The 27,605-nt window shown below is 44.6% G+C and overlaps 3 protein-coding genes across 3 annotated transcripts in view; 2 read left to right on the top strand and 1 right to left on the bottom strand.

Annotated features, from left to right (window-relative positions):
• Positions 1–27,605, top strand: part of LOC144697978 (uncharacterized) — a 608,842-nt gene that overhangs the window by 374,914 nt on the left and 206,323 nt on the right. The gene's annotated exons all lie outside the window — the stretch shown is intronic.
• On the top strand, positions 2,988–6,621 carry LOC144697538 (uncharacterized). Its single transcript, XM_078569579.1, has 2 exons — positions 2,988–3,151; positions 6,089–6,621. Exon 2 carries the CDS (start codon positions 6,111–6,113, stop codon positions 6,603–6,605), a length of 495 nt encoding a protein of 164 aa, XP_078425705.1. The 5' UTR covers positions 2,988–3,151; positions 6,089–6,110; the 3' UTR covers positions 6,606–6,621.
• On the bottom strand, positions 16,394–20,640 carry LOC144697529 (uncharacterized). Its single transcript, XM_078569567.1, has 4 exons — positions 20,485–20,640; positions 20,055–20,163; positions 19,055–19,160; positions 16,394–17,871 (listed from the first exon to the last, which is right to left on the bottom strand). Exon 4 carries the CDS (start codon positions 17,760–17,762, stop codon positions 17,229–17,231), a length of 534 nt encoding a protein of 177 aa, XP_078425693.1. The 5' UTR covers positions 17,763–17,871; positions 19,055–19,160; positions 20,055–20,163; positions 20,485–20,640; the 3' UTR covers positions 16,394–17,228.

Consider the following 27,605-nt stretch of genomic DNA (forward strand, 5'->3'; position numbering starts at 1 on the left):
AGAAAGAAATGTGACAGGAAAGTGCTTTGAATTTAATGTCTGTCAGTTGCTTTCAGTGGTGAATGTCTACTGTGCAGCGAATAGTTTGCATTATTTCTTTTTTCCTATTTGAAAGCAGTAAGATTTCAGAGGTATTACAGTGCCCAGCGTGGGGCTCGAAGCCAAGCCTAAGAGTCTCATGCTTTACCGACTGAGCTAGCCGGGAACATGAGGAAAGCGCACTCCATATCCAAACAGACACGAAGAGGCCTGTTGCTTTCAACCTGATACATCAGCTTGTTCTGAATGGCAAAGTGTAAAACGTAATCGACCCACCAAAGTCCCAAGGTTGCAATGTATTCCTTTCAATCATTAAGCACATCATTCACATCTTCCACTCCATAGTTGCACCTCCTTCCAAATACTGTGATCCATTTTCCTCAGGATTTGTTCCTGGGTTTATCATTTCCTTGCTTTGTGACCTCAATGAAATCTGATTCTCTTCAATGTCCAACACAAATTGAATTGCAAACCTGACAGACAAACAATGGAAGACAAGTCACTCGGTAACTCAAATCTCATGGTGCCCATTTTCAGATTCACAACAGTCAGCTTTTCAATAAAATGAAGGAATTTTACAGTGAAGGGCTTTAGAAAGTTGGTGTGACCTCTTTTTGTGACTCACTCACTCGGGTATTCTGTAAATGCTGCTCGGAGGTTTAGTGACCGGCATACAATCTACCTGCGTCTTCCTGAGCCTGTGCTCGGTGTATTGGGAGGTTTGGGCCGGGTTGGAATATCTCGCATCCCAGGGATGGGCAGTAGCCCGCTGATTGAAGCTGCAGTCGCCGCTTTCTGCTGGCAGCGGGTGAATGGAGAGTGCGGGGCTGGAATATTGCTGCTTTTTTGCTTTTCCCAGTCCCACTCACTGTTGAGCCAAGGAAGAGAGAATAAGGAATGGTCTGTTTGGATCCAATAATTTCATAGATTTCTAATTGGTTAGATGGAGGTACGTAGTACGTCCAAACCTTTTCTCATTGTATTTGACAGAAAAATGATTTTTTTTAAAAAGCTGTTTGTGTGGGAGCTCACTGGGTAACAGTATCTGGTACCATTCTGGGGACATTATTTTACAGCCCAAGTACCCAATGACAATCCGGAACTATGTGATAATGAATGCCGATGCAGGGAAAAACAGTAATACCTTCAGCCCTGGATGGTCATGAATCACCAACCTTTCAGTTAACAGGTAAACACGCTGACCAGTTGTACCACAGAGACTTAGGCAAGTTCAGCCTACAAGATATCCCAACCAGGGTGTCAGTGAGCGTAATCTTTAGGTTGCCGCTACCCAGATGACTATCGTTCTCTATCAGTTTTACTCCTCCAAATTAAAGAATGGGACATTCATTGTGGATGCATAGAAACAGTTAGATCCCACACACTGCACACACATCCATGTCACCAGGAACCAGCTCTCCTACAACCGGTGCCTTCTCCCTTCGAGCCTTTCAGTGTCTTATCTGTAACCAAGTACTCTGATTGTCCCGAAGCCGATATTAGGTTTGAATTCATTATGTGCAGTAACGAGAATCCTTTCAAGGTCTCTGGTCAGTTAATTTCACTGATAACATCAGAGTCAATGTTCCAGCGTCTTAAAGAAGGGAAAGATGTTTTGACTGCCTCTGGTCAGTGGGACAGTTCACCCTTCATTCTCTTCTGATTCCATTCCTCAAAGGGGATTTTCTTTTTCTTCTTGAGTTTCCTGACCACATCTGGCAGCATCTTTGAGTGGAGAGGCATAATTAACGGATCAGATGCAGTGCAGTTCTGATGAAAGGTTACAGATCTGAAATGAAAACGATGTTTCTCTATCCACAGGCGCCACCAGATCTGCTGAGAATTCCAGCATTTTCTTTTATCATTTCAGATAGCCAGCGTCTGCAGTATTTTGCTTCTCTTTACCTGGTTAGTGAAACATAAAAGATTCTGTGGGTTCTTGACAGGGTGGATGTGGAGAGGATGTTACCACTTGTGGGAGATGCGAGAACTGGGGGCCCTGTTTAAAAATAAGAGGTCACTCATTTAAAACAGAGATGAGGTGGAATTTTATTTTCTCTCAGAGGGTCGTGAGTCTTTGGAACCCTCTTCCTGAAAAGGCTGTGGAAGCAGAGTCTTGGAACATTTTTAAGGCAGGGGTGGATATATTCTTTGCAAGCAAGGGGGTGATAGGTTATCGAGAGTAGACGGGGTACAGGTTTCAGGTTACTATCAAATCAGCCATGATCTTATTAAATGGCGGAGCAGGCTTGAGGGACCTAACAGCCTACTCCTGCTCCTTGTTCTTATGTAGTGCTAAGAATGTGGAACCCGTTACCAGTAGATTTCCAGATCCATGTCTGAGCTGAAAACGTGTAGGTAAGCTGACATTGTGAACAGATTGTTCACCACCTGGAAGTGGAAAGGGGTTTGCTCTATAGTCCCAATTACTGACACAGCAACACAGCCTCGCTGGTGGGAGACCGTTCAGATACTTCACGTGTGTAAAGGGCTTTATTCAGTTTGCCCAAATGTTAACACTCCAACTTTAAAAGTTCATTGGATTTGATCCACAATCAGAGCATTGCTACTGACAAGACACGGTTTAAATGATCCATGTACAGCGCAGGGGGGAGGGGGAAGTCAGCAGCTCACCCCATCTGCTGAGACTCCACTGAGTTCAGATCTAACTGTAGGGGTTTGTTCTGCTGTTCATTACATCCAGGAGAGAATTGTGGTGGATCTTGGAGCAATATGGCCGTTGCATCAATTGATTTAACAAGTTTATGTCTTGCCCCTATGGCACCGATCGTATTCTGATTGCAGGATGAAGACATTCTACAATTTGGTCTTTCAATGGCGGGGCGCTCACCCAGCTTTTACTGTGGGACAGAATGTGCCCGATCCTCACAACAGAAATTATCTGCGCATGCGCGTTTCTGCGTATGATGGGACATGCGCATTGCGGTCCTTTTCATGAGCATGCGCAGTGCTGGTCTGTGACTGAAGCTGCTCAGAGCGGGTGAGAGAAAACTAACAGAGTTAGCGGGTGTGTGAGGAGAAATGGAGCCAGCGGAGTGGGCAGGGAGGCTTCATAAAGACACGGTGCAGGCCACTGAACCCAAATAACAAGGTACCAGTCTTGTGTTTGCGGAGAGCTGGCCGAAAAATTCTGGATTTCTCCTTTCGCCAGGCCCGGGGTAACGGCCGCCATCTTTATAGGGGGCAATGTGCATCAGGGCGCATGCGCAGTCATCCTGGTCCAGGAGCAGGAGGAGAGAATATTGTGAATTTCAAGTGAAGCAGCATTTCACTTGCACTTCCCACAATTTAGTCTACTGCATTCGCTGCTCCCAATGCGGTCTCCTCTACATTGGAGAGACCAAACGCAGACTGGGTGACTGCTTTGCGGAACACCTACAGTCTGTCCGCAAGCATGACCCTGACCTCCCTGTCGCTTGCCATTTCAACACACCACCCTACTCTCATGCCCACATGTCCGTCCTTGGCCTGCTGCAATGTTCCAGTGAAGCTCAACGCAAACTGGAGGAACAGCACCTCATCTTCCGACTAGGCACTTTACAGCCTTCCGGACTTAACATTGAGTTCAACAACTTTAGGTCATGAACTTTCTCCTCCATCCCCACCCCCTTTCCGATCCCTTTTTGCAATAATTTATAATCATTTTTAAAATATATTTTTCTTTTCCCACCTATTGCCATTATTTTTAAATTTATTTCCATCCATTGTTTTATCCTTACCTTTTAGCCTATTTCGATCCCTTCCCCCTACCCCACCCCCACTAGGGCTATCTGTCACTTGCTCATCCTGCTTTCTTCTCTTAATGTCCCCATTAGCATATTTCTTAGCTGATATCACCACTATCAACACCCCTTTGTCCTTTTGTCAATGACATCTTTGGCAATCTCTTCTTTGCCTCCACCTATCACTGGCCCTCTATCCAGCTCTACCTGTCCCACCCCCCTCAACCAGCTTATATTTCACCTAATTTCTATATTTCCTTAGTTCTGATGAAGAGTCACATGGAAAACATTAGCTGTATTCTTCTCCGCAGATGCTGTCAGACCTGCTGAGTTTTTCCAGCTATTTTTGTTTTTGTTGTGAATTTCTATCCGGGACTGACAGGGATGGATTTTGGAAACTCCTTTTACAGGGGGTTAGAAGAGGAGGATTTACACGCAGCAAACTCAAACCAAGAGAAATGTTTGTTCTTTCTGAATTTGTGTCCTGGACTAACAGTGATGGATTTTGGAAACTCCTTTTACCTGGGGTTAAGAAAGGATTTACACACAACAATCTTAAAGAGGAGAACTGTTTGTCTGTTCTCAATTTCTAACCATGGACTGACAGTGATGGTTTTTTAATCTCCTTTTTACTGGATAATGGAAGAGGGTTCTTAGACAGGAAACTCAATTCAAACACCACGTCAAAGTCTGGCAGAATCACTCGATTCATCAGGACCTGGATATTATCGCACTCTGAGTGTAAGTGTTGAGTTCCAGGTCATTACCAGTCACTGTGTGAAATGTCTTCCTCACATCTCCCCTGTAGACCTCTCCCCAAATCTTAAATCTGTGCCTATAATCCTTTTACGATCAGCGAATGGGAACAGCTTTTCTTTAACTACTTGATGTAAACCAGTCATAATCTTGTACGCCTCTATCAAATCTCCCCTCAATCTACTTTGCTCCAAGGAGAACACCAGTTTCTCCAACCTAACCTTGCAACTAAAATCCCTCATCTCTCGAACCATTCTGGTAAATCTACTCTGCACCCTCTCAAGGACCCTCACATCCTTCATAATGTGTGGTGATCACTGGTTTGCACAGACCCAGATGTTCTGTGTTTGTGTCTGTAACATCATCACACATCGACAATTACACTGTGACATCATCACACATTGACAATTACGCGGTGACATCACCCCGCTCCCCGGATATTTCCTCAACTGAGAGATTTTTCTCTTAACTCCATTGCTTCTGATACCTTTCCAGCTGCAGATCATGAAGGAACAGTAATATATGCCCAAATCAACAGCACCAATTTGTACTTATATAGCTCCTTTTGAGTAATAGAACAATCCAAGACGTTTCACAGAAATGTTCAAAAGCAACATTTACACCGAGCCACATAAGGAGCAAACATTGGCCAGCGGGGTTAGTTTTAAGGAATATCTTAAAGGAAGAAAGCAAGGTAGAGAGGTGGAGATGTTCAAGGAGCTCATTGGCCTGGAGCTGAAGGTGCAGCCAACAAAGTTAGATCAGTTAAAATCAGGGATGCTCAGAAAGCCAGGAATAGAGGAGTGCAGATATCTTGGATGGTTGTAAGGCCGGAGGAGATTATAGAGTTCGGGAGGGGCCATGGATGAATTGGAAATAGGATGGGAATTTGATAGTGTTGTTATTTCTTATCCCGAAGTCTTCTGGGTCAGTGAGCACAGGGGTGATGGGTGAACAAGACTTGGTGCGAGTAAGCACACGGGCAGCAGCGTTTTGGATTACCTCAAGATTACAGGGAAGTTGAATGTGGGAGGCTGGCCGGGAGTGCATTAGGATAGTTAAATCTCGAGGTAACAAAGGAATGGATGAGAGTTTCAGCAGCAGATGAGCTGAGACTGGGGTGGAGTCGGGCGATGTTACTGAGGTGGAAATAGGCAGTCTTGGTGATGATGTGGATTATGTGGTTGGAAGCTCATCTTGGGGTGAAATATTTCACCATGGCTGTGAGCAGTCTGGTTCAGTCTCAGACAGTTGTCAGGGAGAGGGATGGAGCAGGTGTCTGGGGAGTGGGGTTTGTAGAGGGGACTGAAGACAATGGCTTCAGTCTACCCAATATTTAAATGGAGGAAATTTCTTTTCATCCAGTACTGGATGTCAGACAAGTTGGGACTATGTGTTACTTGGAGGGGAACTTGGAGTAGTTGCCGTTCACCTGCACGTATAACCCTTAATCTTCTCGTGAGTGGACGCAGAGGGTTTGGATGGTTTTGTCAAAGGGTGGATTGAGTTATACATAAACACCCTCTCTCCCCCTCTCTCTCCTCCCTTAGAGGCCATCATCGGATTTTGAACATGGAAGGAAAAAGCACCGTTCACCGTGTGGAGAAACCATACATGTGTTCTCTGTGTGGACAAAGCTTCAATCAATCATCTGGCTTGTCAAGACACAAGCGCAGTCACACTGGGGAGAAACCCTGTAAATGTGGAGACTGTGGGAAGGGATTATTTTTCCCATTTGAGCTGGAAATTCATCGGCGCAGTCACACTGGAGAGAGACCATTCACCTGCTCCGAGTGTGGGAAGGGATTCACTCAGTCATCCAGCCTGCTGAGACACCGGCGAGGTCACACTGGGGAGAGACCATTCACCTGCTCCGAGTGTGGTCAGGGGATTCAATCAGTCATCCACCCTGCTGAGACACCAGCGAGTTCACAAGAAACTACAGTGATTGTATTTTGCAGTCAATCATATCCAGGCCTGAACCATGTTCATTCGGGTCTATTTCTGCTGATGTTAATAAACTCCAGCCCAGTTATAGATGTCAATACTCTGGATAAAGTAAAATAAATCAGCTTTGTGTGAAGTACAGTGTGTTGAATGTTTTTAGTCTCGAACACAAGTTAGTTCCTTTTGAAGTGCTCGCCCTCTCCCCTGTCTCCTCCATCCTCACCTCCAACAAAAAGTGTGAGGATTTCATGCAGCTTCTTTGTCACTAAGATTGAGACAATCCGATCAGCTGCCTCTGCTGCTTCCCTCCCTTCCACTAACCCACCGGGACAAACTGTCTCTAAAGTTGTCCCTTGTCCGAGTCATGAACACAAAACTTTCTTTATTTTCTTCTCTATCTCCTCTCATACCTGAAATAAAAGCAAAATTCTGCAGATGATGGAAATCTAAATAAAAACAGAAAATACTGGAAAAGCTCAGCAGGTTTGTTAGCATCTCTGGAGAGACAAACAGAGTTATCATTTTGAGTCTTGAGCGGTCTTGACAGGGTGGATGTGGAGAGAATGTTTCCTCTTGTAGGAGAATCTAGAATCAGGGGTCACTGTTTAAAAATGAGGGGTCGCTCATTTAAGACAGAGATGAGGAGAATTTGTTTTTCTCTCAGAGGGTCGTGAGTCTTTGGAATTCTCTTCCTCAAAAGATGCTGGAAGCAGAGTTTTTGGATATTTTTAAGGCAGAGGTAGATAGATTCTTGATTAACAAGGGAGTGAAAGGTTATTGGGTGTAGGCAGGAGTGTGGGGTTAAGATTACAATCAGATCAGCCATGATCTTATTAAATGGTGGAACAGGCTCGAGGGGCCAAGTGGCCAATTCCTGCTCCTAATTCATCATATGTTCGTATGACTCTTCTTCAGAGCTGAAGAGGTCGAAATGTGATGGAATTTATGCTGCTGAAAATGGAGGTGGTGGGGGTGGGGGGATGGGGAGGGTTACTGGAGCAAAATAGAAGGTCAGGGATTGGTCGGAGGTCAGGAGTGAGTAAATGACAAAGATGTCCTGGACAGAACACAAAGGGAGTGATAATGATACTATTAAAGACTAATGCAGGTGTTAATAGCAGCATATAGATCAATCATGTCTGAAAGCAAGACAGCAGAATGTGTTAATAGCAGAACAAAGATCAACATTTTCTGAAAGAAAAACGTGAGAACAAGGTACAGACTGGCACTTGGCAGGAGGAGGTGGGTGGAAAGAAAATCAGCATGGAGGACAAAGTTCATGGTCTGAAATTGTTGAACTCAATGTTAAGTCCAGAACACTGTAAAGTTCCTGATTGAAAGATGAGCTCCCTTTCCTCCAGTTTGTGTTTAGCTTCACTGGAACATTGTAGCTGGCTGAGGCTGAAGGCTTGCTTTCATGCTCACATTGCTGTCCTCGGCCTGCTATACTGTCCCAGTAAAGATTTTGACATTATGTCTGGTTTGAGTTTCCTGTCTGAAAATCTTCCCTCTCAAATATCCTATAAAAGGAGTTTACTAAAGCCAGTAAAGGGTATAAATTCAGAGCAGACAATTCTCGTTTCTTTCCTTTTTATAATTTTGACATGGGATGCAGGTGTGACTGGCGAGGCCAGTATTTGTTGTCCCATCTCTAATTGCACTTGAGAAGGTTGTGGCGAGACACATTCTTGAGTTGCTGCAGTCCACAGGTTCACACTGGGGAGAGACCATTCACCTGCTCCAAGTGTGGGAAGGGATTCACTCAATCATCCCACCAGCTGAGACATCAGGGAGTTCAGAAGTGGATGCAAGGAAAGGAATTCCAGGATGTTGATTCAGTGACTGAAGGAATGCCGATATATTTCAGAGTCTGACTTATGATGGAAGAATGGAGATTGATGAAGCAGCTGAAGATGGTTGGTCCGAGGATACTACCCTGAGGAATTCCTGCAGTGATGTCTTGGGACTGAAATGATTGACCTCCAACAACCACAACCATCTTCCTTTGAGTGAGGTATCACTCCAGAGTTTCCTATCTGATTTCCATTGCGTACAATTTTACTGGAGGACCTGAATGCCATAATCAGTCAAATGCTGCCATGATTTTAAGGGCCATCATTCTCACCTCACCTCCGGAATTCAGCTCTTTGGTCTATGTTTGGACTAAGGCTGTAATGAAATCAGGAGTTGTGTGGTCCTGCTGGAACCCAAACTGAACATCAGTGAGCAGGATTTTGGTGAGTAAGAAACTAGAATTAGAGGAACGGTGAGTTTTTAAAATCAGAGATTGATACAGCTCATAAGGAGGCCATTCAGCCCATCGTGTCTGTGCTGGCTCCACTTTCTTGCCCTTTCGTCCAGGTGTGCAAAATTTTCCAATTGAAGAATTTATCAGTTTTGAAAGTGACAATTGAATTTGCTTACACCACCGTTTTATGTATTGAATTCCAGATCATAAGAAATCAATGCAGAATGATATATCTCATGTCATATCTTCTAATATTGCCAATTACCTTAAGCTTGAGCTGCCTCCTTACCAATCCCTCTGGCACTGGAAACAATCTCCTTTTTAAGAGGGTTTGAGACTGGCAGAAGTTCACGGAGACAGGGGTGGGCGAGGTAATGGAGAGAATTGAACAGAAGAATGAGAATTTTAAAGGCTTCAGCCGACAGACATCACCCCCAAAGCACAGTGTGCTTCACAACTAACAGAACAGATTCCCTTTTAAACAATGAATGTGCAGAAAGGTGAAAGTTTGTTCATCTAAATACCACAAATGGATGCAGAGTGAGGGGAAATCAATCTCGGTATCTTTAATTAACAGCAACATGAAAAGAGGGCAATGAATGATCTTTAAAAACCTGATCCACTTAGTACTGAAGTGTCTGAAACTCATAATGGGAACTTCAGAAAAAACAAAATACTGACAAATATTGAACTGATTTGTTCATAAAAGAAATCTCGAGTTAATTTTCAAAAGATGATTTCTTTGCAATGGGTTCAGACTGACCCACTTCATTGATCAACTCAGGTCCATCCCTCCAGACACGCGATTTGTTCCAGAACTCACTGCTCCCTCAGTCCGCCAGCTGCTGAGCTTCTTCTCCGCCGATGCTGCCAGACTTGCTGAGTTTTTCCAGGTAATTCTGTTTTTGTTTTGTTTTGAGCTTCTCTTCCTGTTGGTTTTCACCACAATCTAACACCTCTCAGCAACATTACACTGTCAGATGGAGCTCAGGGATTGGGAGGAAGAAAAGAATTGAGACAAAGAACCTGAGTTATCTACACCTCCATCCCCCACCAGGATGGTCTGAGGGCCCTTAGCTTCTTCCTTGAACAGAGGCCCAAACAATCCCCATCCACCACTGCTCTCCTCTGTCTGGCTGAACTTGTTCTCACACTGAACAATTTCTCCTTTAACTCCTCTCACTTCCTCCAAATAAAAGGTGTGGCTATGGGTACCCACATGGGCCTCAGCTATGCCTGTCTCTTTATGGGGTATGTGGAACATTCCTTGTTCCAGTCCTACTCCGGCCCCCTCCCACAATTCTTTCTCCGGTACATCGATGATTACTTCGGTGCTGCTTCATGCTCTCGTCTGGACCTGGAGAAATTTATTAATTTTGCTTCCAATCTCCACCCCTCCATCATTTTCACATGGTCCATCTCTGACACTTCCCTTCCCTTCCTTGACCTCTCTGTCTCAATTTCTGATGATAGACTGTCCACCAATATCCTTTACAAGCCTACCGACTCCCACAGCTACCTCGACTACAGCTCCTCACACCCCACTTCCTGTAAGGACTCCATCCCATTCTCTCAGTTCCTTCGCCTCCGTCGCATCTGTTCTGATGATGCTACCTTCAAAAGCAGTTCCTCTGACATGTCCTCCTTCTTCCTTAACCGAGGTTTTCCACCCTCGGTCGTTGACAGGGCCCTCAACCGTGTCCAGCCCATCTCCCGCGCATCCGCCCTCACGCCTTCTCCTCCCTCCCAGAAACATGATAGGGTCCCCCTTGTCCTCACTTATCACCCCACCAGCCTCCGCATTCAAAGGATCATCCTCCGCCATTTCCGCCAACTCCAGCATGATGCCACCACCAAACACATCTTCCCTTCACCCCCCCTGGCGGTGTTCCGTAGGGATCGTTCCCTCCGGGATACCCTGGTCCACTCCTCCATCACCCCCTACTCCTCAACCCCCACCTATGGCACCTCCCCATGCCCACGCAGAAGATGCAACACCTGCCCCTTCACTTCCTCTCTCCTCACCGTCCAAGGGCCCAAACACTCCTTTCAAGTGAAGCAGTATTTCACTTGCATTTCCCCTAACTTAGTCTACTGCATTCGTTGCACCCAATGCGGTCTCCTCTACATTGGAGAGTCCAAACGCAAACTGGGCGACCGCTTTGCAGAACACCTGCGGTTTGTCCACAAGAAAGACCCAAACCTCCCTGTCGCTTGCCATTTTAAAACTCCACCCTGCTCTCTTGCCCACATGTCTGTCCTTGGCTTGCTGCATTGTTCCAGTGAAGCCCAACGCAAACTGGAGGAACAGCACCTCATCTTCTGACTAGGCACTTTACAGCCTTCCAGGCTGAAAATTGAATTCAACAACTTTAGATCTTAAACTCCCTCCCCCCATCCCCACCCCCCTTCCCGTTTCTTCCCCCTCCCTTTTGCTTTTTTTCAATAATTTATATAGATTTTTCTTTTCCCACCTATTTCCATTATTTTTAAATCTGTAACTGTAATACCCTGTCAGTCTTTCCACCCCACCCCCACTAGAGCTGTACCTTGAGTGTCCTGCCATCCATTCTTAATTAGCACATTTTCTTAGATAATATCACCACCTTCAACACCTCTTTGTTCCTTTTGTCTGTGACATCTTTTGATTATCTGCTCCTATCACTGCTTGCTTGTCCCTACAACCACCGCCCCCCCAACTCTCTTCCCGCCTCCCCCCCCCACCTTAAACCAGCTTATATTTCACCCCTCTCCTAACTATACTCAGCTCTGCTGAAGGGTCATGAGGACTCGAAACGTCAACTCTTTTCTTCTCTGCCGATGCTGCCAGACCTGCTGAGTTTTTCCAGGTAATTCTGTTTTTGTTTTGGATTTCCAGCATCCGCAGTAGTTTTTTGTTTTTTATCTCTGAGTTAGGAAAATGTAAAGAAATAAAAATGACATTTTATTCAGAGAAACCCATTCCTATATAATCAGATGAATTATCACGATTAATATATTCATTTTGCGAGAGACCGGGAGGGAGTGGGAGTGGATAATGTTCACTCCTTTATACCACTCTACTTTTCTGTGATTATGACCTATGAATTTCCTCTACATATATTAAATTGTATAAGATAAATGGCTATCAACCTACCCAGAATACACCGAGGGGGTAAATACGGCCGAGCACCATCAGAACAGCAGAACTGCGGAGGCGTGGGCAGGCCCCCCGCCCAGCCACACCCCCTACCCCCCCACCCCTCCTGTGCGGTGGCCGGCTGCAGGCCCGAATCGTGTGCAGTTCAGCTTCAGGAAGATGAGTGGGGGCGAATGCAGACTCAGTACCAACGAATAAATAATTATAAACACAAAATACTGCAGATGCTGGTAATCTGAAATATGTACAGTAATACAGACTCGAAACGTTAACTCTGTTTCTCTCTCCACAGATGCTGTCCCACCTGCTGAGTTTTTCCAGCTTTTCGTGCTTTCATATTATGTTATATGTTATAAGTTAGTAATAATTATAAACTTTTGAGGAGTTCCAATGGCGGGAATTATACCCAGCATTCCCCGCGATGCAAAATGTCTCCTATTCCCACAGCAGGGGACATGTGCGCATGCGCAGTAAGTGATGATGATGGGGAGACGCTTGTTTGTCGCTAGGCAGCCGGTAAGAGGCGGGGGGGGTGGGGGGGGGGGGGAGGGGGGAACCGGTGGGTGGGCGGAGAGGGTTCATTAACACCCGCAAACCCCAATAAAATCCTGCAGCTCCGAGGCTTTTACCCGCGAGCAGGCCCAGGTTAGCGGCCGCCATCTAGTTCCAGGGAGAATGTGCGGCCATCTTGGTGACGCAACAGAGAGTGGGCGGGGCTTCATGGTCCCAGTGACCAGGGGAGAAATGATTGATTCAGGCAAAATACTGCGGATGCTGGAAACCTGACACAAAATCAAAAAATGCTGGAAAACTCATCAGGTCTGACAGCATCTATGGAGAGAAAGACAGAGTTAATGTTTAATAAGTTAATATTTCCATTATTTTTAAATCTACAACTATACCTTGTCAATCTTTCCACCCCACCCCCACTAGAGCTGTACCTTGAGTGTCCTGCCATCCATTCTTAATTAGCACTTTTCTTAGATAATATCACCACCTTCAACACCTCTTTGTTCCTTTTGCCTGTGACATCTTTTGATTATCTGCTCCTATCATTGCTTGCTTGTCCCTACAACCACCCCACCCTCAACTTCTCTCCCCACCCCCCTCCCGCCCCCCACCTTAAACCAGCTTATATTTCACCCCTCTCCTAACTATACTTCAGTTCTGTTGAAGGGTCGTGTGGACCCAAAACGTCGACTCTTTTCTTCTCCACCGATGCTGCCAGACCTGCTGAGTTTTTCCAGGTAATTCTGTTTTTGTTTTGGATTTCCAGCATCCGCAGTAGGTTTTTGTTTTTATTAATGTTTAGAGTCCATATGACTCTTCTTCAGAGAAATGATTGATTCTTTGATTTTATTCTCACTCTTCACACAGGGGCTGGAGAACTGAACCCAGCTACAGTAGAGAGAGGGAACAATCTCGGAGTAGAGGAAATAAATGGTTGAGTTAGTGTGATGTGTTTGGATTTCAGCACAGGAGAAGCAACTGTGTGTGGGACAGCTTTGGGGGAGCAAAGGAGGAGAAATGTTGGATGAAAATTAGAATTGTTTGTTCAGAATTTATAGCCTGTGATGACTTTTGTAAACACATTTTACAGGGTAATTTGAAGGGGAGGATTTACAGACGGGAAATTCAAGCCAAACATGACATCCACATCTGACAGAGTCACTCGATTCATCAGGACCTGAATCAGCATTTGAATGTGTAAGGGGAACTGTTTGTCTATTCTGTCAGAGGGAAAATATTTCAAACATCAGTGTGACTGGAAAGGCAACAAGACACACATGCACATTGGAGTGAATTGACCATGGAAAACGCTTTAACCAGTTACACAGCCTGAAGAAACAACTGTGGGAAGGGATTCAATTATCCATCCCTGTTGAGAAACCATCAACGCATTCACACAGGGGAGAAGCCATTCACCTGTTCCGTGTGTGGGAAGGGATTCATTCAGTCATCCAGCCTCCTGATACACCAGCGAATTTACACTTAGAGACCATTCACCTGCTCTGTGTGTGGGAAGAGATTCACTCAGTCATCCAATCTGCTGACACACCAGAGAATTCACACTGAGGAAAGGCCATTCACCTGTTAGGTGTGTGGGAAGGGATTCACCCAGTCAGGCAGCATCATTTTACACCAGCGAATTCACACTGAAGAGAGACCATTCACCTGCTCTGTGTGTGGGAAGGGATTCACTCAGTCAGTCAGACTCATGTTACACCAGCAAATTCACTCTGAGGACCGACCATTCAGCTGCACTTCCTGTGGAAAGAGGTTCACATCTCCATTTAATTTCAGTGTACACAAATGTGTTCACACTGGGGAGAGGCCAATCACCTGCTCCATGTGTGGGAAGAGATTCACTCAGTCATCCAGTCTGCTGAGACACCAGTGAGGTCACATTGAGGGGAAGCCGTTCAGCTGCACTTCCTGTGGAAAGAGGTTCCAGCATTCTTCTATCATCAGTGCACACCAACGAGTTCACAATGGGAAGAGACCGATCACCTACTCTGGGTGTGGGAAGGGGTTCACTCAGTCACGATATTTGCTCATAAAGTGAATTTACAAGTGACTGAAGGGGTTGGATTCTGCTGTTAATCATGTCCAGGTTGATGGTCTGACAATATTATTACTGCTGCACGTTCATGACCTCCTCCTTCTCTGTTGGGAGGTAGGATCCATTCCTTAGGATGCGAGTAATGCAAGAATGATCGCCACGTACAAAAAGAAAGGTGACAGAGGAGTTTGCCACAGCTACAGAGACATCTCACTCCTCAGCATCACAGGGACGACCTCCACTCGGGTCAGGCTTGAAAGACTCCACCTACTTGCAGACCGAGTGTATCCAGAAGCACAGTGTGGTTTCTGTGCTGGCAGATCTACAGTGGACATGATCTTCTCCATACACCAACTACAAGAGAAGTGTAGGGAATACGATAAACCTCTTTACCTTACTTTCCTAGGTGTCACCAAAGAATTCAACTCCATCAGCAGGGTAGGACTGTAGAAGATATTGGAGAAACTTGACTGTCCACCAAAGCTGTTTATTATCATCCAGTCCTTTCATGACAACATGCAGTTTACTGTACAGGTTGATGGCAGAATTTCTGACAGGTTCAGGGTGAAGAATAAAGTGAAACACACCCCAACACTGAGAACAAGAATGCACACTGAGACCTAATAAACATGAATAATAATAACTTCTTTGCCTACCATGAATAATAATAACTTCTGTCAGGGAGATAGAACAGGGAGGTGTGACATTGAATGATGAGGTAACTAATGAGATCTGTGCATTTAAAGTAGAGAAAGGGGTTGTTTAAATCAGTGCTTCCCAAAATGTTTCCAGGTGTGACCCCATTTTAAGGACTCAATTTCAGTGACCCCAGATTGAAATTTGTTGAGGGATGTGAGAGTTGAGCAGGAGGTGGGTGCGGGAGGAGGGGTGATTATTAACAGATTATTAATGTGTTTGGACTCTGATTATCAATATATCCTTATTAATCTTATCAGATCATGATCATTGACACAATTGGCAAATGATTATAATGTAATAGGACTGATTGATTCAATAGGGATCCTGATAGTTCATTGAAATAATTTTGATTATTAATGTATTTGCACGCTGATTATTGCTGCAATGGGCAGCCTGATTATTAATGCACTTGGAACCGTGTAATTAATGTAATTAGATCCTTATTATTAATGTAATTGGACACGGATTATTAATGTAATATGATGCTAATTAATTATGTAATAGGACACCGATTAATAATGTATTAGGACGCTGAATATTAATGTGATCAGGCACTGATTATTCATGTAATTAGATCCTAATTATTAATATAATAGGACACTGATTATACATGTAACTGGGTGTTGTTCATGTGCATGTGAAAACTGATGTGCTGCTTTTGGATGATGTCACCTCGTGGCAGAGTGCAGATTAGGAATAGGAGGGGGTCAAGGATAGATCCTTTGGGGACACCAAGTACAAGGACTTTGGAGAGGAAAAGGAGGTTGGAGATGGGGCGGTAGTTTGCAAAGTCAGTGGGGGCCAAATTGTTTTTATTAGGATGGGTGATGGTGGTGGATTTAAAGATGAGAGGGACAGTACCAAAAGAGAGAGAGAACCATTAACAATATCAGTGAACATGGAGAAGCTGGGTGATCAGCAGTTTATTGTGAATAGGGTCAATGGAGCAGAAGTTGGGTCTCATAGACAAGATGAACACTGAGAGGGCATGAGGGGATATGGGGGAGAAACTGGAGAATGATGTGGATTCTGGGCTCAGACAAGGGGCATCGTTACAGACAGTTTGTCCCAGTGGATGAGTGGAAGGGAGGGAAGCAGCAGAGGCAGCTGATCGGATTGTCTCAATCTTAGTGACAAAGAAGCTCCACGAGCTCCTCACACTTGTTGTTGGAGGTGACGCTGGAGGAGACAGGGTTGACGGAGAGCCCTTCAAAAGGACTAGTCTAAGAGATATCAAAAAGATTTGACACACAGTATTTCAAGTAAAACTGATTTATTTAACTTTTATTCAGCACTCTAACCCCTATAACTGTGCTGGGGTTTATTAACTTCAGCAGAAACAGACCCCAGTGAACAAGATTCAGTCCTGGATGTGATGAACAGCAAAACCCAATCACTGTAGTTACTTGTGAACTCGCTGGTGTCTCAGCAGGTGAGATGAGGCAGTGAATCCTTTTCCACACACGGAGCAGGCGAACGGTCTCTCCCCAAAGTGAACTCACTGGTGTGTCAGCAGGAGGTGATGATTGAGTGAATCCCTTCTCACACTCAGAGTTGGTAAATGGTCTCTCTCAGTGTGAACATGATGATGGTGCATCAGTTCCCGGAACATTTATAACACTTCCCACAGTCTGGACATTTAAAAGGTCTCTCTTCAGTTTGAGAATCTTGCTGAGACATCATTTCCACAGAATCTTTATAGCACTTCCCACACTGGATGCAGGTGAACGGTCTCTCCCCAGTGTTAACTCTCTGGTGTCTCAGCAGGAGAGATGAATGAGTGAATCCCTTCCCACACTCAGAGCAGGTGAATGGCCTCACCCCAGTGTGACTGTGTTGATGAATTTCCAGCTGGGATGGGTAATTGAATCCTTTCCCACACTTCCTATATTTCAACAGTTTCTCCCCAGAGTGACTGCACTTGTGTCTCGACAGGCCAGATGATGGGCTGAAGCTGGTCAAAGGTGATTTATTTGACTTTTAGCTGGAATATTAAGGCCTATAACTGGGCTGGAGTTTATTAACATCAGCAGAATCAGATCTCAATGCACACGGTTCAGTCCTGGATGTGACTGCAAATTTGAATCACTGTCGTTACTCATGAACTTGCTGGTGTGTCAGCAGGGTGGAGGAATCAGTGAATCTCATCCCACACTGAGGGCAGGTGAACGGCCTCTCCCCAGTGTGAGTGCGCTGGTGTGCAGTGAGTTGAGATGACCACCTGAACCCAGTTCCACACTGAGAGCAGCTGAACGGTCTCTCGTCAGTGTGAACACGTTGATGGGACATCAGATCCCAGGAGCTTTTATAGCACGTTCCACAATCTGGGCATTTAAAAGGTCTCTCCCCAGTGTGAACTCGCTGGTGTCTCAGGAGTTTGGATGACTGAGTGAATCCCTTCCCACACTCGGAGCAGGTGAACGGCCTCTCCCCAGTGTGACTGCGTCGATGAGTTTCCAGCTCAGACGGGGTTCTGAATCCCTTCCCACACTCCCCACATTTCCACGGACTCTCCCCGCTGTGACTGTGCTTGTGTCTCGACAGGCCAGATGATCGGCTGAAGCCTCGTCCACACACTGAACATGTGTGCGGTTTCTCCCCACTGCGAATGGTGCTTTGTCCTTCCATGTTCAAAATCCGATGATATTCAGGTTTTGATAAATCGGGCGACTCCGTCAGATCCTGATGTGATGTTTGGTTTCAGTTTCCCGACTGCAAATCCTCCCCTTCTAATACCCTGTGAAATTGATTTAAAACAGAAAAAAGGGAGTGAGAGAGAACCCACAAAACACAAAGGCAGGTTGTGAAATTGAGCTGAATGAATCTGGGAATTTGTGGGGCCGGCACTAGGAAAAAGTGACCATGAAAACTGCTGGATTGTCATAAAAACCCAACTGGTTCATTAACGTCCTTCAGAGAAGGGCACCTGCCACCTGGTCGGGGCCTACACAAAACTCTGGCCTCTATAAGAACATAAGAAATAAGAACAAGAGAAGTCCTGACACCCCATCGAGCCTGCTCCACCATTGAATACGATCCTGGCTGACCTTGGGCTTCAACTCCACTTTCCCGCCCATTCCCCATATCCCTTGACTCCCTGAGAGACCAAAAATCTCTCCATCTCAGCCTGAAATATATTCAATGATGGAGCATCTGCAACCCACTGGGCTGGAGAATTCTATGTGACAGAGGGAGAAAAAGGATGAGAGGAATGGGAGAGGCAGAAAGAGAAGGTGAGTGAACAAAGCACAGGATGTCAGTGAACAGAATCCGAGCACATGGGATTGGAGTAATATACTGCTATGGATTGAGAATTGGTGAGCAGACAGGAAACAGAGAGTCAGAATGAACGGCTCATTCTCAGGATGACAGGCTGTTACTTGTGGGGTACGGCAAGGCTCAATGCTTGGCTCACAGCCATTCACAAACTATAGAAATGATTTGAAGGCACCCATTTAAGAAGCACCCATATTTTCACATTCTCATCCTTGTTTTCCTCCATGGTTGTGATCATTCCTATCTCTGTAACCTCCTCCAGCCTCACAATCCCCCCTGAGATATCTGCGCTCCTTGAATTCCGACTTCCTGAGAATTCCTGATTATAATCACTCCATCACTGATTGTCACTCGATCAGATTCCAAGGCCTAAGCTCTGGAATTCTCTCCCTAAACCTCTCCACCTCATAGCATCCTTTAAGATGCTCCTTCAAACCAACCTCTTTGACCAAACTATTGGTCACCTGCCTGAATATCTACTTATGTGGCTCAGTGTCAAACCTTGTTTTGTAACATTTCTGTGAAATGTCTTGGAAAACTGTATAACATTAAATGTGCGATATAAACACAAATTGTTGTTGTCAATTTGGACATATATCACTGTTCCTTCATCATCACTGGGTGTATAACCTGTAACTCCTTACCTAACAGCATTGTGGGAGCACCTTCACCACACGGACTGCAGCAGTTCAAGAAGGTCAAACATCATCTTCTCCACAGGCAACTGGGGGTCACAAAAGGCGCTGGTATCTGTGGAGAGTGAAACAGAGTTAACATTTCAGGGTTCGCAGAATGAATTACAAGGAATAAAAATGGTGCAGAATTTGATACTCAATGTAAGTTCAGAAGTGGAAGAGAAATGGACTATAGCGCAGGAAAAACAATTCTTGACTATGAAAGATACAGCGAGAAGATAAAGCTGGTAAGACAGCAGCACATGGTCAGGGGATGGGCAGCAGTGGAAACTTCATTTAGACACATTGGGCAGAAGTAACAGTAAAATCCTAAACAGAGCTAAACTACACACAGTATTAGAGACAGAGAATGTCAGGCAACGGCAGACAGGTGATCAGGGAGGGCAGAGGTGAAACAGAGCAATAGATGGACATGGATTCAGGTCCACAGTAAAGGAGTCACACCAGCCCCAGAGCCATGGAACTTTCCACAGATACAGAGCATATAACCAAAAGCTAAACTAAAAGCTGTAGCTGAATGGTGAAAAATACTCAGCTCTGAAACAATTTCACAGTTTTCAATTTAAAATCTCCTGCTGGAGCCTGCAGCTGGAAATATATCAGAAGCACTGGAGTCAGAGAAAAATCTTCCAGTTGAGGAAATACCCGGGGAGCGGGATGATGTCACCATGTAATTGTCGATGTGATGATGTCACAGTTTAACTGTCGATGTGTGATGATGTCACAGACACAGAGCATCTGGGTTTGTACAAACCAGTGATCACCACACATTATGAAGGATGTGAAGGTCCTGAAGTTTAGATGAGGTAGTTAAAGAAAAACTGTTTCCATTAACTGATCGTAAAATGGTTAAGGGAGACAGTTTAAAGAGTTTGGGAAGATCTACTAGAGAGATATAAGGAAGAAACTTTACACAGTGAGCGGTAAAGACCTGAAACTCAATGCTTACACTCAGAGACCGATAATATCCAGGTCCTGATGAATCGAGTGATTCTTGCAGACTCGAGTGTGACGTTTGGTTTGAATTTCCCACCTGCAAAATCTCATCTTCTGGTATCCTGTAATTAGAGGTTACAAAATCCATAATTGTCAGTGCAGGATAGAAATTGAGAAGAGACAAACGTTTCTCTTGGTTTGAGTTTGCTGTGTGTAAATCCTCCTCTTCTAAACCACTGTAAAAGGAGTTTCCAAAATCCATCCGTGTCAGTCCGGGATAGAAATTCACAACATTCTCTCCTCCTGCTACCTGGACCAGGATGACCGCGCATGCGCCCTGCTGCACATTGCCCCCTATAAAGATGGCGGCCGTTAGCCCGGGCCTAGTGAAGGGAGAAATCCAAACTTCTGCGGCCCGTTCACGGCAAACACAAGACCGGTACCTTGTTATTTGGGGTCCATGGCTTGCACTGTGTCTTTATGAAGCCTCCCTGCCCACTCCGCTGGCTCCATTCCTCCTCAGACACCCACTATCTCTGTTAGTTTGCTCCACTCGACACTCACACAACCGCTCTGAGCAACTTCAGTCACAGATCAGCACTGCGCATGCTCATGAAAGAGACAGCAATGCGCATGCTCCAAGCACGCACCGTAATGCGCATGTGCCGGGAGCTACTGTAATGAGGATAGAGCAAGTTCTGTACCGCAGTGAATGCTGCGTCACCGCTCCGCCATTGAACACTAACATTGTAGAATGAAACTGAAGACCAGTAATCAGAATACAATGGGTGCCATCGAGACAAGGTATAAAGTCTTCGAATCAATTGATACAGCAACTAAAATGCTCTGGATTCCACCATAATTCTCTCCTGGATGTTATGAACAGCTGAACCCTGCAGATAGATCCGAACTCGATGCAGTCTCAGCAGATGGATTATTTTTCACCATACATGCAACATTTAAACCCTGCCAACAGGAATGCTCTGACGGTGGATTTAATCCTTTGAATTTTAAAGTTGGTGTGTTTACTGCTTTGCAAACTGAATAAATCCCTTCACACATGTGAAGTATCTGGATGGTCTCGGACTGGTGTGACTGTGTTGATGAGTCAGTAATTGGGACAATGGAGTGAACCCATTTGCATTTTCAGCTTGTGCACGTTTACTTACACATTTTCAGCTGAAATATCGATCTCAAGTCTTATGGCTTCCACATTCTTAGCAATAATTAGTTAAAGAAAATCAAAATGCTGCAGATGCTGGCTTTCTGAAATAGAAAAAACAAAATGCTGCAATTCTCGGCAGGTCTGGTCGCGCCTCTGGAGAGAAAAACATAGCTTTTATTTCAGGTCTGTAACCTTTCATCAGAACTGCTCTACATCAGTGCACAGGTCTGGCAGGTCAGGAATTAAAACCTAAAATGGGCTTTGGGACAATATCAGACAAGACACCAAAAGGCTCGAAGTGAGAATCTGTTGTATGACAGCTGGTTCCTGGTGACATGGATGTGTCTGCAGTGGGTGGGATCAGACTGTTTCCATGTTTCCATAATCAGTGTCCCACCTGTTCTTTTCGAAGAGTGAAACTGATAGAGAACAATTATCATTCCGGTATTGACAATCTGAAGCTTTAACCAGCTGAGTCAGTTTAAGATATCTTGCAGGTTTTGATTGTGTGTGCCTCTATTGTATGATTGGTAGGAATTTGGAAGGTAACCGAAAGGCTGGTGCTTTAAGACCATCAGGGACGAAGCCTTTGCTGCTTTCTCCCCATCATCATTCATTGTCACACAGTTCCAGGATAACAATTGACTGCAAGAAAATATTTGACAAACATTGCCAACTCTACTTTTATGCAATGGATTCCCAAACTGACAGTCTTTTTTCATGAATATTCATTTCAGATATAATGGAAAACAATCAAACCTACCATGTACTTACGTGTAACCCGTTTGAAATCTATGAATTTATTGGATTCAAACAAACCCATCAATAATTCCCTCGTCCTCAGCTCCACAGTGAGTGAGACAGGGAACAGAAGAAAAGCAGCAATATTCCTGCCCTGCACTCTCCACTCACCCGCTGCCAGCAGAAAGCGACGCCTGCAGCTTCAATCAGCGGGTTACTGCCCATCCCTGGGACACAAGATACTCCAACGCGGGCCAAACCTCCCAATACACCGAGCACAGGCTCAGGAAAACTCAGGTGGATTATATCCCGATCACTAAACCTCCGAGCAGCATTTACAGAATACCCAAGTGAGTGAGTCACAAATAAAAGTCACGCCAACTTTATATATCTTTTCAATAAAAATTATTTCATTTTATTGAAAAGCGGACTGTTGTGAATCTGAAAATGAGCACCATGGGATTAGTGTTACCGAGTGACTTGTTTTCCATTGTTTGTCCATCATGTTAGCAATTCAAATTGTGTTGGACATTGAAGCGAACTCCATTTCAACATGAGGGCACAAAGCAGGTAAATATTAAATCCAGAAACAAATCCTGAGGAAAATGGACCCCAGTGTTTGGAAGGAGGTGTGGAAGCTGTGAATAATGTTATTGATTATTGAGTGGAAAGCAGTGGTCAATTATCATGGCCGAGTGGTTAAATGGATGGTTTCAAAATCTATTCGGGTTTACCCAGGTAGAATCAAATCTTACCAACTGATCATTATGCTGATTTCAACCAGGTGTCTGCAGAACTAACTATCGGGTCAATGGGAGGAAAAGCATCCAAAAATCGTCTTTAGCTCTGAAGAGGGGTCAAACGCACTCGAAACGTTGAATCTGTTTCTCTCTCCAACAGATGCTGCCAGACCTGTTGAGTTTTCCAGCATTTTCTCTTTCTACTTCATATTTCCAGCATCCACAGCATTTTGCTTTTTTTCAAAAATTCTCATGATTTTTGGACTCTAAGGGAATGAAAGGCCATCGGGATCGGGTGGGAAATTGGTGTTGGGACTGGGGATCAGCCATGATCTTATTAAGTGACGGGGGGAGGCTTGTGGGGCCATTAGACGTAATGTTGCTGCTTTGCTTCTGTTCTATTTCAGTATCAATACCAGCTAAGGCGATGGGGAGTAACAGCCTGAGCTTGATAGTGTGGCCGAGCAGTCTAAGGTTCTAGATCGTACTTCTACTTTCTGTGGAGGCGTCGGTTTGAAGCTTACAGTAACCAAAATTGCACTTTCGGAACTCCCATTGGTCGCAGATATGCCAACCTAAAGTTGGAACAGGTGTGTGCGATGTTTTATGTTAACAGGAAGATCGAGGAGAGACAATAAAAATATAAATTGCTGTGCAGAAAAGGCGTGTTGTGAAAGTCGCTGAATTCCTCTTCCATCGGTCGGCATGGACACCAGGGGCTGCATGTCGTCCTCCTCTGCTGTCCCCATCTATGCTTGTATACCATAGGGCCAGTCATCATCGCCGAGTGGTTAAAGCCATTGAGTCCAAATCCATTGGTCTTTCCCGTTTTTTTTACTATGCCTGGTTTTAACTGTGTGTCTACAGAGTTAATTATTGGTTAAATGGAATAAAATCCATCCAAACACTCGGGCGTTTTCCTATTTCTGTTCATTCACGAAACTTACAGTTGGAACTGGAAAACAAAGTTCTTGGTCATACTTGCTGTCTGGGTGTTTGTCTCTCCTTAGAAACAATCCCTTGCCCTCTGTCACTCTCGGTGTATATGTTTGTGTGTGTTCCGGTGTGTGTGTCAAAGTGGTTCAGATCCCGAGGGGCTGAACACATTTTTACCACCACAAACTTTATTCACAATAGTTGTGCAGCTTCATATTAAAATGTTACAGACAAAAATGTCAGGATAAAAGATGCAAGAGGAGTTTGCAATGTTTGGAAGGAGGTGCAGCTCAGAAGTGAAAGATGTGAACGATGTTATTGATGATTGAGAGGAATGCATTGCAACCTTGAGGCTTTTATAGGTCGATTACCTTCTACACTTTGAAATTCAGAACAAGCTGAGGCTCCAGGTGGAAAGCAACAGTTGTTTCCATGTCTGTTGGTACATGGATCACTCTTTCTCTTTGCCTGGCTAGCTCAGTCAGCAGAGCGTGTGACTCTTAATCACAAGGTTGCGGGTTCGGGCCCCACTTTTGCTTTTAATCTTGCTGCTTTTAACGCCAACCCAATCCCTGCGGCAGCTGTGAAACTTACATGGCAGACATTAACCACTGAAAGCAACCGATGCACATAAAATTCAAAGCACTGTCATGTCTAATCTCTTTCTGCTTCTGCCCCTCCAGCTCCCTCTGCCCGTCCAGCTCCCAGGTCAATTAGCTGCTTTATGCAGACGCCGTCAGTTCATGGGAATGGAAGACACAATACCATAGGTTTGCAGACCCTGGAATAAAAAGACACCAGGATCTCACCTTCCTGATCCTCCCAGATACTGATTACAGGAATATGCACAGTGCCGATTATCCACAGTCACACTCTCCTTCCAGTACGTTGTTCAGCTTTGAAATTGCACATATTTTCACACTGGATTTCAATGAGAAGAAAGCAGAGCTGTCGTTGGCTGAAGAATTGGTTTGTGTTGAGTCTAAACATGCAGTTTTGTGGTAAAAGATCTGAAATAGTTTTTAAATGGTAAAAGCAGCGTAGATAAGCCATACTGGAAGAAGACTTGTCAACTTTTCTGGTGGTCCAGTGGTTAGGATTCGGTGCTTTTAGCGCCTCAGGTAGAGCTGGATTCTTGGTCAGGGAATGAAGATTTATTGATCTTGTGAAATGGTTAAATACGAGTGTTGCAAATTTATTGATTGAAAACATTTAAGAGCTGCACCGGAGTCAGTGGAAGTGGAGTTGGAGTTTTGCCTCAGAGCACAAAATGTCACACTGGGAACAGGTCAAGAACAAACAGTCGCGGAGTGAAGGAATGAGAGAAGGCGAAGAGAAGGGCTGGTTGTAGCGCACTGACAATAGAGATGGTGGTGCCAGGCAAAATATGGATGTGAGAAGGATATATTTTGCTGCCTCCTCTTTGCCCTGGCACAAATATTACTCCTGATGGATGAAACAATCCGAACTGCTCTTTGAAAGCAGTAAAAAGGGCTGAATGGCCTCTGTTTATGTTGTAACTTTCCATAATTTCATGTTTTCCAACACCACGGTGGCCTATTTCACAATAATTCTGCCATTTTATAGTCCACTCCAGATAGATATACTTTCTTACCTTGTAATCGGCTCTTTTGAAACCTAAACACGGAGCAAATTCAGCGAGTTTTCTTGTCAAGCACAAGATTTGTCACGAGACTAATTGAGCGACACATTAATGGTGCCAATCCTTCACTGGACCTCACCGCGTCCAAAGAGCACTGTTACCATCAGCTTGATATGTTCATTCACGAAAATTACAGTTGGAGCTGGAAAATAAAGTTCTTGGTCATGCTTGCTGTCTGAGTGTTTGTCTCTCCTTAGACATAATCCCTTGCCCTCTGTCACTCTCGGTGTATATGTCTGTGTGTGTTCCTCTGTGCGTGTCAAAGTGGTTCAGTTCCCGAGGGGGTGAACACATTTTTATCATCACAACCTTTATTCACAATAGTTGTGCAGCTTCATATTAAAATGTTACAGACAAAAATGTCAGGATGAAAGAGGAGTTTGCAATGTTTGGAAGGGGGTGCAGCTAAGAAGTGGAAGATATAAACAATGCTATTGATGATTGAGAGGAATGCAAAGCAACAGTTGTTTCCATTTATGTTGGTAAATCGATGCCATTATATGCATGCCTGCCTAGCTCAGTCGGCATATCATGCCAGCTTCGATCTCAAAGTCGTGACATCAAGCCCCACTTTCGCTTTTAATCTTGCTGCTTTGAACGCCAACCCAATCCCTGCGGCAGCTGTGAAACTTACAAGGCAGACATTAACCATTGAAAGCAACCGATGCACATAAAATTCAAATCACTGTCATGTTGCATATCTTTCTGCTTCTGTCCCGACAGCTCCCTCTTCACGTCCAGCTCCCAGGTCAATTAGCTGCTTGATGCAGACACAGTCAGTTCATGGGAATGTAAGACACAATAACATAGGTTTGCAGAACATAGAGTAAAAAGACACCAGGATTGCATCTTCCTGACTCTCCCAGATACAGATCACAGGAATGTGCACAGTGCCGATTAACCACAGTCGCGCTCTCCTTCCAGTCTTGTGCACGTTGTTCAGCTTTGAAATTGCTCATATTTTCACACTGGATTTCAATGTGAAGAAAGCAGAGCTGTCGTTGGCTGAAGAATCGGTTTGCCTTGAGTCTAAACATGCAGTTTTGTGGTAAAAGAGATCTGAAATATTTTTAAATGGTAAAAGCAGCGTAGATAATCCATAACGGAAGAAGACTTGACAGCTTTTCTGGTTGTCCAGTGGTTAGGATTCGGTGCTTTTAGCGCCTCAGGTGGGGTTGGATTCTTGGTCAGGGAATGAAGATTTATTGATTCTGTGAAATGGTTAGAAACGAGTGTTGCGAATTTATTGATTGAAAACATTTAACATTTGCACCGGAGTCAGTGGATGGGGAGTTGGAGTTTTGCCTCAGAGCACAAAATGTCACATAGGGAACAGGTCAAGAACAAACACAGTCGCGGAGTGAAGAAATGAATAAAGGAGAAGAGAAGGGCTGGTTGTAGAGCACTGACAATAGAGATGGTGGTGCCAGGCAAAATATGGGTGGGAGAAGGATATATTTTGCTGCCTCCTCTTTGCACTGGCACAAATATTACTCCTGATCGACCAAACAATCAAAACTGCTCTTTGAAAGCAGTACACATTGCCGAATGGCCTCTTCCTATGTTGTAACTTTCTATAGTTTTATGTTTTCCAACACCACGGCTGCTTCTTTCACAATAATTCTGCCATTTTATAGTCCATTCCAGCGAGATGTAATATCTTACCTTGGAATTGGCTCTTTTGAAACCTAAACACAGAGCAAATTCAGTGAGTTTCCTTGTCATTTCCAGCACGAGATTTGTCACGAGACTAATTGAGCGACACATTAATGGTGCCAATCCTTCACTGGAGCTCACCACATCCAAAGAGCACTGTTACCATCAGCCTGTTCTGTTCATTCACGAAAATTACAGTTGGAACTGGAAAATAAAGTTATTGGTCATGCTTGCTGTCTGGGTGTTTGTCTCTCCTTAGACATAATCCCTTGCCCTTTGTCACTCTCGGTGCATATGTCTGTGCGTGTTCCTCTGTGTGTGTCAAATTGGTTCAGTTCCCGAGGGGTGAACACATTTTTACCATCACAAACTTTATTCACAATAGTTGTGCAGCTTCAGATTAAAATGTTACAGACAAAAATGTCAGGATGAAAGATGCAAGAGGAGTTTGCAATGTTTGGAAGGAGGTGCAGCTAAGAAGAGGAAGATGTGAATGATGTTATTGATGATTGAGAGGAATGCATTGCAACCTTGGGGCTTTTGATGGTCGATTACCTTCTGCACTTTGTAATTCAGAACAAGCAGAGGCTGCAGGTGGAAAGCAACAGTTCTTTCCATGTATGTTGGTACATGGATGTCTTTTTCAATATTCCTGCCTAGCTT

The sequence above is a fragment of the Cetorhinus maximus genome, chromosome 23 (genome assembly GCF_964194155.1).
Source record: "Cetorhinus maximus chromosome 23, sCetMax3.hap1.1, whole genome shotgun sequence".
In the NCBI taxonomy this organism is placed as follows: domain Eukaryota; kingdom Metazoa; phylum Chordata; class Chondrichthyes; order Lamniformes; family Cetorhinidae; genus Cetorhinus; species Cetorhinus maximus.